General features: G+C 32.5%; 1 protein-coding gene across 1 annotated transcript; it reads left to right on the plus strand.

Annotated features, from left to right (window-relative positions):
- The first annotated feature begins 5,485 nt into the window (after nucleotides 1–5,485).
- On the plus strand, nucleotides 5,486–9,544 carry LOC118743604. The gene is made up of 5 exons (XM_036476371.1): nucleotides 5,486–5,504; nucleotides 8,222–8,322; nucleotides 8,412–8,615; nucleotides 8,746–8,902; nucleotides 9,171–9,544. The coding sequence occupies exons 1-5, from the start codon at nucleotides 5,486–5,488 to the stop codon at nucleotides 9,383–9,385; spliced, it is 696 nt and encodes a 231-aa protein (XP_036332264.1). The 3' UTR covers nucleotides 9,386–9,544.
- The last annotated feature ends 1,458 nt before the right edge of the window (nucleotides 9,545–11,002 follow it).

The raw sequence follows: 11,002 nt of genomic DNA on the forward strand, positions 1-11,002 counted from the left end.
AAGTTCGGTTTCGCCCGAACTTATGCTTCTTTACTGGTTTCTAAATGCATTTATCCACCAATTTTCGACATTTTTCCTATTTGGTTTTGTGCGGTTAGCTTCAGTGTTACCGTTGTGCGACTAAAGTGCCAAATTGACACTTTTTGGAGATCGATGCCCCCTGACACCGACTTTTTAAAAATAAGCTTATTTCGAAACTTTTCCAAAAAATCATGCGACTTTTCTTTGATTTAAAATTCTATATACTCATTTCGGCAATTTCTTCATAAATTATATTTTTTCCGTGTTTAAAAATGCTTTTAGTATTTACTTTTCAAAGGCACTTAAAAATTACACCTCTGGCCAGACTTTCACTGATTTCAACCTTTTTATTATGTCAAATATTTTCCGAATAAATGTCCAGAAGTAGCATGCATTAATGCACCGTTTTTGTAGCTTAGCATTTCCCCCAATTTATTTGTGTTAAATTCATTATTTATTTAATGATTAATGTACTTTCATTAACTGCAATTTTGTTTTCATGCTAAATGCAAGATATGCGTATTGCGTCTTTTTAATATATCCCTCATCAATAGGTCATTATTTTAAGAGAAAAAACTATGAATTTTTGATAGAAAATGATGATCTCCATTAACAAATTTATTATGCCCCATAGTGATAGATGAAATAAAGTCTACTCTAAGCAGTTTTTTGGCAGATTATCCGTTAAAAAAAGGTAAAACTTACGTTAGAGTCGATTTTATTTCGACTATGATTTTATTATGACTATGCCCTAATAAGTTTCGAAAGGTAAAATAACGAAAGTCTGTAAATACATGGTATACACGATTTGAATGACTTGAATAAACTTTTTTTCAGCTGTGATACTTTTTTTGCGACTTTCGAAAAATTTTCAGCGGTAACACTGGTTAGCTTACACCGCTGGAGGTGTTGTTTAGTTCTTGCGTAAAGTTTTCGGTTATTTCCTTTCTATTTGTACGCACATGCAAACATAACGTGTTTACCATGTTTTGCCCTTTTATAGACATTTCCTCCAAGCTCTGGATTTCAGGCACTTCCTGCAGCATTTTCCATTACTAGCTTTGTATTTTATTCCTCCACATTTTGGTATTTTTTTAATAGTATAATAATTTCCGATAAAAACCGACTTAAATTGTCATATAAAAATTTAAGACTATCGTTAATTTCTTCTTAATCAAATGATCGGATTTAAACCAATTTAATAAGGGACCACCTGTGAGGTAACACCTTTGCTTTAAAAAAAAATATGGAAATCGGTTAAAGTGGTCCAAAGTTATGCGGTAACCAACATAAAAAAAAAATAAAAATAAAAAATATTCCGACGAATTAATAACCTTCTCCTTTTTGTGAAGCCGGTTAATAAACTGTGCACACTTCGATTCTTTTACAAAATTTCGGAAGAAAATCGGTAAAGCTAGGAAAATATTGCTGCTGAACAAATTTTTGCAGAATTTTCAGAAATTTCTTTGCAAGTTCGTGTCAACCACTTCATATAATTTTCTTTGAAGATTCGCAAAAAAACTCGTTACAGAAATGAGATACTCCTAAAGATTTCGTTCGCAGGGGGGCTAACGTAAGTTTTACCCATACATAGAGCTACGTGTACACATCTTTCATGTTGAGTGAAAAATTTATAAAAATTTAAAAAGTGATACTTTTCTTCTCTACTTTATAGCACCTACAAAGATGAGAAGGACATCTTTTTTAGTTACTTTTCTAGTATACATAATAGTATATGCTATATAGTTTAAGTAAATATGTTTACTTATTCCACAGGTCTAAATATTGCGCATTAATAACTTTTACCAAACGACATACCGCGTAAAAAAGCACTTCGAATTTTTTTTGGAAATATTTTATTTATTAAAAATTTTCGGCGAAAATGCTACAAAAGGTTAAGCCATTTTGAAAATTCCGAGCGTACTTACAAGCAAGAGGAGCAAGTTAAATAAAAGGTAATTCCTAGCTAAACAGCCATGTGTACGCAGATATTAAAAAAGCTTGCGTGTTTCGCAAGCTCCTAAACAGAAAAATATAAAATATGAATAAACTTATGCGGTGCTTTTCACAAAAAAAAAAATAAAAATACCAAGCCCACTTGTATCATCTATAACGATGTCTCCATAATTACCGTACATGAAATGTCGTCCGCGCCGCATTTAAGCTAATTTGAGAAGCATAGCGGTGAAGCCTACGACACTGCCACAAAATGTTCTATCATTACCTGCCCTTCATCATCTAGAATTCTAATAATATTCCAATGTGACAGCCGCAAAATGACTAATGCCAAAGATAACGATGATTTAAAAATAATGGCGCTTTAAGTTATTCGCTTAATGATGAAGATGAGTAAAGGGAGGCATAGATGATGAACCTGTGGATAAAAAACGATATACACACAAACATATGTTTGTATGTACATACGTACACACCTGAGCCCATAAATACCAACACTAGTATGTATGTAGTAGCTTTTATTGGAAAAATAGTAAGTAGACACGAACAAGTCGTTAAGAAATACAAGAGAACGAAAAATGACACTGAAGATGCCACAACGCCGGAACCGGTTTATCTCCAAACCAAATTTTATAGGCAAGGGATGACGGAAAATCGTCCCACACTACATCAAATATAAATGAGTTTGTGTAAAGCATTAGATACACGAAGTTAAAAGTAATGGAAAATTTAAAGCACACGATCCAGAATTGAAAAGACGTACATATCTACATGCAAGTACTTGCATACATTTTAAATACACAGAAAAGCTATCCACTTTTGAAACAACAATGATTTTCTGTATCATTATGCTTCTCGTTGTTATAAATGGCATTTTCGTGGTCAAATAACTATTAGTCATAAAACATTTAGCCATTACATTAATTAGCTTTTAATATCTGTTGGAGAAAGTTTCTCGGTGGTTTTAACAAACGCCTAGAAGTATGTTGGATATGTCAAAAATGTTTTAACTGTTCAATTTATGACATCGCATAGCCATCAAACTCTACCTATGCAAAAAAAAATATGTATATATGTATACTAATAAAATATTACACTAAAGTTCTTAATACAAGGGTCATAACTGGAAATTCAAAAATGCAATGATGTATAATTCATAGAAATTAAAACAAAAAAAAAAATTACAAAAGTTAAGATTTATCACTGAAGAAGAGAGCACGTGGTTTTTTTATTATTTGTTCAATTATTAATTAATTAAATACCATGCTATCAGCAGTGCTTTTATGTAGCTGACATTGGACCAAGCGCTTAGAAAGCAATTACAAATTGAAATCCACAATGTCAACAACCAAAAAAAATCGGGGAAACTTTCAGAAAGGAGGAGAACAATGCTGCTGCGGCCAATGATTTCATGGCAATGAAATTCAATGTAAGTGGGGCAATGCACCTGGCAACGGACACGCTCCATTTAACATATTGTGATAAATTTTGATGGTCAGAACCGTGGGAAGTCAACCGCAGTTGCCATTCTTTTAAAGCGTCGCTTATAAATGTGCTGTGATATGACTATATGTACATTAGAGTGGTCCAATTTTTGTATGGGGAAAAAAGGTCATCCTAGAAAACGGCGTACCCTTTTTTTCCTTTCGATATTTGTAATATCTATACCAAATTTCATTTGTTTACTGTAACCTAAACAGTGCGCTCAATGACCTTGAAATGCGCTACTGGATCACTCTGAAGCTACTGTTGTCATGTCATGCAATATTTTTAGATAATTTAAATTTGAAATGTTCTTAGGTTGCTTAACCAATTGTTTGACTGTTATATGTATACACTACTTCTAAAGTAAAATATGAGTCTCATGGGCTTCCTCTAATTTTCTACTTAGAAATGTAGAGTTTGCTACCAGCACTTCTTTCGGCGAGAGGAAAAATTTTAGAAGGTACCCCAAGCCCTATCTCGGGAAAAGATTTTATGGACCACTCTAATGTACATATGTATAGTATATGCACTTATGGAAATGTTTATGTACGTACGTTTGTAGGTACATACTTTTAATACATTTTGGAAATTTCGTATTAACAGAGTGTTGGTCAAAAAATATTTTTGAGAATTGTTGATATACATAACTAATAAAAAATTCATCAACCCAACAATGAGGATTAGACCGGAATATTTGTTGTGCCCTGTGAGAAACGCACTAGTGCTGAGCTGATACGTACTAGGGAATTTAGAACTATGTACGCCTTAATTCTCTTTTGCATGCTTACACCGAATTTACCATTGCGATGTCTCACAAAGCGCCGATTGCCCCCGCTACAAACGTTTTTTGAGAGGTTCGAACCAGTTCTTAATTAGACAGGTGATAACTACTTCGCTCTGCATCCCCTTTTCTATAGTTCCGAATGAATAATAAAATTGACAGTCGAAAAAGTAACGCGATTTTTTGGAAGCAGAGTGTTTTTTTGATTTTCTCATGCTAGCGATTTTAAATTATTTTCAAAGAAATTTGTTGGCTGTAGCTGATTGCGCGGAGGTGCTTGCTATTGGTATTGATTAGATTCTAAAAGGCCCCAGCCTCGAATGCAGCCAGGGGCAAGATATTAAAAAGTTAATACAAATTTATGTTTTGTATTTCCAAACTATGAAAAAGCAACTGTGAAGTGTAGAACGAAAGTGTTTGCGAACCAAAGAAACCGCCAATCAAATATGTATTTAAAGTAAGCAAACGTTGACTTGATGCCCTGCTGCATCCCTTTTATAATAGTTCCAAACCAAACCTAACTTCTACAGATGAGATCTAGTTCGTTGTGCGTACCGTTTTCTATAGGCCCGAGCCAGTTCTAAACTCTCACATACAGATTCTTACAGGTCTATTCTGCGCTGGTAATAAAAAGTTTGTAACCGGTAAATAAAGTTCCTATCAATTTTCAAACCCTTTTCGCATTCTCTGTACTCTTGTTACCGGTAAATTTTGTTACCATCTCATAAGCTGGTAACAAAGTATTGCTCCGTAAAATATGTAATGCCAGAATCTGCACAATTCTTCATAGCTGAATTACTGAATATTTTAACTGTATTTCCAACGAAAATCGCGGTGACAAGAACTGGTAACATTTTTTGGTAATACAATTTTCCGGTTACAAAATCTTCGGTAACGTGCAGAATAGACCTGTTAATGAAAAGTTATTGTTTGCTTTGGGACTTTTCACATTTTCTGCGACTATTTTGGGTTTGACAGATTTGCACATCACTTCGCTATGGGCCAAATGGCCGTTTTTGTGGCCATGTGTTAACATCACTTATTTCTCATGCGATATTTTCCAGAATAACAGGCATTTGAACCATAATGCATTGGACAGAAATTGTTAGAAATAACATAGTCCAATATTTTAGAAAATTAATTGTTCTTGCTTTTTGCATCAAAATATAATTTTTACAAAAGTGGGCTTTGCAACTTTTCACTCTAAAAATTTAAGATTACCGTTAATTTCTTCATGATCTAATGATCGCATCTAAACCAAGTTAGTATAGGACTACCTCGGCGGTATCACCTTTCCTTTAAAAAAGACTTGTAGAAATCGGTTAACGTGCTTCAAAGTTATGTGGTAAGATACATAAAAAGAAATATTCCGACGAACTAATAACCTCCTCCTTTTTATGAAGGCGGTTAAAATGTAAAATAAAATAATTTTGTAGAACTACATTTAGCTGCTTTTAAACTTGTGGGAATCTAGTTATTATCGGACTGAACTAGAAATTTGGTTCACTTGTTCGGGGTTTTCCTGCAAGGTATGTACAATAAGCAGTACATATTATGTATGTACATACATATATGCGTACGTAACAGTATTCATTGTTACGTAACAATGGTATATCGTAATAAAATCTCATCCTGAAAAATAATTATAAAATATAAGCATTAGGTCGTGCCATATGTATAAATATAACAAAATTATATTATTTGTGAATTTTTTTAGATAGCAAAATAAAAAAGAGTTGTTTTTACGTGAGCAAAGAAAAATATCCACATGACTAAAAATATAAAATTTCCATTAAGATTTTTATTTTTTTTTTTCGTTTTAAGATATACATACTATGCAAGTATTGACTTTATTAAAAAGAAAGCTTTCCTAAAATAATAAGTAAAATTACATTTCTCTTTATAGAACTTTTTATGTTCATAATTTTTCACTCTAAGCTATAGGTATGGATTTTACCAGTAGTTTTTTCATTGCATAATTACATAAACATTGCCAGCCAAAGGGAAATCGTTGTCAGAGGAACCAAGGTGTATTTTTAACTCGTATTGTTCATTTAAAGGACTAACTTTTTAGGTAAATACAATTCGGATATTTGATTTTATTTAACAAACATATTTCCTCTTTTTAGTAGATATGTTTTTGGAAAATAACTGTCATACCTTAATAAATATGTATTTTTACTTTTATACAAATTCATGTACAAATGTACATACATAGCTATGTATTCTGGTATTTCCATTTGTAATTAGTCAATTTAGTACGCGAGAATTTTCGGTTATATAAAGCCGCGGGCAAAAAATTTTGATTTAGTTCAGAAGCATCGAAAATAGTAGTCTATCTTTAAAATCTGTCATTTTGTCAACCACGTTAGTTAGTGAATAGTTATGTGCTTCGTGAATATGGAATTCGCTTTCGTTTTGACTATACTGTTTACGCTTTTACTTGTAAGTTTATATGAGGCTAATATAAAGCGTTACCTTATCAGTTACTAAGAAGATTCGACTTATAATTTGCTGTTTTTTCGGATACTAAGCCGAGCCAAATAAAGTACGCCAGTCGTTTTTCTTCTGTGCCAGTAAATTAAAAATAGTGCCAAAACAAGACCTTAGTGTATACTGCGATGCACTTGCGAGAGGCGATTAAAGAAGACTTTACTCAACATCTCTCACTTATTTTTTGAAAAAAGAGGTCTAAAAGGAATGGTCACGAAAAATTCAACGATATGTGAAGAAAAGTTCATATATTTATGTGCACTTTGTAAAAAACGTGTTAGTGCCTTATGACTAAAGCTCGGATTTGTATGCCAAAAAAAGAAGACTAAAAATATATAGCTTTATAGCTATAAGCAAAGTGTTTACCGATTTATAAATTTTGCCTGCAGTTATGATGGTATATATTTTTAGGCTTATTTAGCATACAAATCATACTTATAACTCCACTCTGCTCATTTTTTAACAGGATTTTATAGACGCCATTTCTATTTCTTCGGGCTGTCTTTGATGTTTCCAATACATTTTTTGGTGATACGAATTATTATGTGTATAAAGTTAGCGAAACAACATCAAGCAAAAAATGTCGCATATACCCATGAATTTGCCGAAAAAAAAAAAAAATGTTTGCAATTTTTCTTCCAATGTTCAATAATTTTTAGAAGAAAAGGATAATAATATAATAGAAAAGCAAACCCGGTTACATTATGTACCACTTTAAAATTTAAACAAACAATAATCACCATGGTTAAAATTAAAAAAATTAGGAAACTTTCTTATCACAATCAAACGACAAAATCAAAAACAGTTTTAATGCACAAAACAATTCAAACGGCAAATTATGCAACAAAAAAATTAATTACTTTTATTATTTTTAACCTATTTTTAAACCGCTTTCCAAATCCCTATTTTTTTTTTAAATAAGGCTGTTAAAAAAACAATTAAACGAAAAAATCAAAAACAGTTTTAATGCACAAAACAAGCCAAACGGCAAATTATGCAACAAAAAAATTAATTGTTGTTATTGTTTTTAACCAATTTTTAAACCGCTTTCCAAGTCCCTATTTTTTTTTAAATAAGGCTGTTTAAAGAAAAACAATTAAACGACAAAATCAAAAACATTTTAAGTGCACAAAAAATTTAAATTAAAAAAATTGTTAAAAATTATAAAAACAATTAATTTTTTTGTTGCATACTTTGCCGTTTGGCTCGTTTTGTGCATTAAAACTGTTTTTGATTTTGTCGTTTAATTGTTTTTTGTTTAAACAGCCTTATTTAAAAAAAAATAGGGACTTGGAATGCGGTTTAAAAATTAAAAAATTAACAGATAGACTTTAAAAAATTATATTCTATCAACTAAATACTTGGCTTATTAATGTTATTGGAATTTGCTTACTTGCTTTAGACGACTTTTGGCTTCATTCTACACTTAAAAACCATTTGAGCGTTAAGCCCTTCTTTAGTAACAATCGTCGACGGTATACTTAGCTCATTTTTTCTCAGTGAATAATAATTTTATATCTCTCTTTCAGCCCTACACCCACGCTGCGGCCTTCAATTGCTCGGAACCACCCGATTTGGGACGTTTTGTAAGTAAATTGAACACAATGACATGCTTAGGGCCAAACAAGTTAAGCTCGAAATCTTTTACATAAATTCAATTTCGTTATTTCTTCAGAATATTCACAGTTGCTGTCGTATGCCAGAAATCAACTTGGGTGAAGTGCCCAAAAAGTGCAATACTTATATCAACGCACTCAAATCGCAAACGAAGATTGTGAGTGGAAAAGACAACATTAGCCAAAATGAAAATAACAAAAACGAAAAGAGTAAAAGTACTCCGATTGCTGCAGAAGTTGAATATCCAGCTTATGCCCACGCTGTAAGTCGTTTCGTCTACTCACATACATAATTTGCATACACAATAATGCTACGCAGATCCGCAGTTGCAATACGACAACTCATTGACAATGAATTAAAATATATGTATGTATATCTTTTCGCCGTTGCAGTGCTATCCGGAGTGTATTTATCGTGAGACAGGTGCTATGGTCAAAAATGAATTCAATTTGGAAAATGTCAAAAAATTCCTAAACAAAAGTGTCACTCAAGGCGACAAGGATATGGTGCCGCAGATTGTGCGCTCTTTCGAGGCATGCCTGGATAATAGTACGTAGCCCACAAAATATAAAAACAATATAGAAAAACTAAGAAATGCGTATTCATAAGCCGATATCATGACGGAATCTGACATTTGCTTAAGAAGGAAATTAAATTTAATATTTCTATTCTTTTTGGTTCGGTATTTATTTTTGCAACGTAGCAGTTTGAAATACAACAACAACTTCTACGCTTATAAATACGAACACTTTTGCATATTTTGTACATATCCTTTAAAATACCCCTACAACTTTTTCCTTTTCCCAATTGCCAACAGTCAAGGGTCACATGGCAGCAATGGGTATCAAAACGTACGCCAAACTGCCGATGGGTTGCTCACCTATTGCCAGCATAATGTACAGTTGTGTAAATGCCGAAACCTTCATCCACTGTCCCGCCAAGATGTGGAAGGACGATCAACCCTGCAATGTAGCGAAGAGCTTTGCAGCACAATGTAATCCACTGCCGCACGTGCCACTGCCAATTGGCTAAAGCCGCGATGACGAGAGGAGCCACATCCTGGGGCGGAGAACAGAAAGTTTATGAAATTATAAATTTAGATTTGCAATAACTTTTTATTATGTACGAGTATCATCTTTAGACATCTTTGATGTTTGTTTTAATATATACTTGTAAACGTGTACGAATAAATTTAATGGCTGCGAATAATCAAGTTGCAAAAACAAAAAAAAAAGTAAAATTTTAAATCTTAAAAGATTTTGCTTTATGGTAAACTTTTAAAAGGTTGGATTTTTGTTCTTGTTAAACCTTTAAACGGCGAGCTATATGCTGATTTGTCGGAATCTATTTTCTTATAGGCATCTCTTTAAAAGAACAGTTAATTTTAACCCTTAATTAGGTGCATAAATAAAATCACACAATTAGTCGCATGAGGTCCCGAGTGACCCCAATAAAATTGTTGAAAGAAAGTTTTACGTATGGGCGATTCCATCGTCACCGGGTGGGACATTTGTACAATAAAAATGTTATTTCTTTTTTATATTCAAGTATTAAATACTCAATAATTTTTCATTTTGATAAAGCTGCACCTAATTGGCTAGTATATGACTTATTATCAGGGAACGGACTTTATAGAAATTTCGTTTTTTCTGCTAAAGAGATAGAGTATATTCGATTAATAATGTCCACGATTTAGCTTTCCCTGATTCCAAACATGCACATTCGATGTTGCCTTTTTTGCCTTTTCAACCTTAAATTGTAAAGGGCAAGGAAAAAGCCCTTACTCCTGATAATATGAAAGCTTTAAATGTTCCATATTTAAATTAGGCGCCACGTTACAGGCCTTTGCCTTTTTATAGGTTTTAAGTCCCTAGTTATAACAAAATACGAAAAAAATTGCAGCTTACTTTAAAAATGAAAAACTCTGAGTTATTTCTTCTGTCACGGGTGGGACAAAAAAAAAATAACCTGCTTTTTGAAGCAGATATATTTTACGGAAACTGCGACTTTATTTCACTTTTCTGTGTAAACTTATGTCTTATAATAAAATAAAGAACTACGAATACAAACAAAGCAAAAACTACAACAAAAATGTATGCTTTATTATAAAAAAATCCGAAATTCCTCTGTCACGGGTGGGACACGTACAAATATTTATATGAAAAGGAGCTTTTAGTGTGGTCCATATTAAATATTAGTTATTAAAAATTATAAGTAGCGAAGTAGGGGCCAATTCAAGAAGAAGAAGAATTTGCCTAGCACCGTCAGCCAAAAAAAATGTCTTAGCGTCTTTTTTCACTTTTACCTACTTAAATTTAATGGGCATATCTAGAATGTTTCTAAAAATTCTGTACAATAAGTTGTACATTTTTGTGTATAATTGTTGAAGTTTGCTGAATTTTTGTACTAAATTTAAAATGTGGATTTATGTGGTTCTGATTATATAATATGCTAGACTTTTATAAAAAAAAAAAAACTATAAACCTTAAATAAACAAAAGAAAAAACCAAAACTGGTCAAAATGTCACTTAACTTAATCAGCTGACCACAAGGGCAGGGCCGTCGAGAGAAAACTTGGGCCCCTATATATAAAGTGTAAACAATTAAAAGCATATGGCCCAAACTGCCGAAAACGAAAACAAGGGGCAA

The sequence above is a fragment of the Rhagoletis pomonella genome, unplaced genomic scaffold (assembly GCF_013731165.1).
Source record: "Rhagoletis pomonella isolate Grant_MI unplaced genomic scaffold, Rhpom_1.0 Rhpom_scaffold_00007, whole genome shotgun sequence".
Classification (NCBI taxonomy): Eukaryota; Metazoa; Arthropoda; class Insecta; order Diptera; family Tephritidae; genus Rhagoletis; species Rhagoletis pomonella.

Bases quoted from the DNA above. Each gene is read 5' to 3' on its own strand.
- LOC118743604 (XM_036476371.1), top strand. The intron at 8,323-8,411 runs GTAAGTAAATTG...TTATTTCTTCAG, and splicing joins CACCCGATTTGGGACGTTTT to AATATTCACAGTTGCTGTCG. The intron at 8,616-8,745 runs GTAAGTCGTTTC...TCGCCGTTGCAG, and splicing joins ATCCAGCTTATGCCCACGCT to TGCTATCCGGAGTGTATTTA.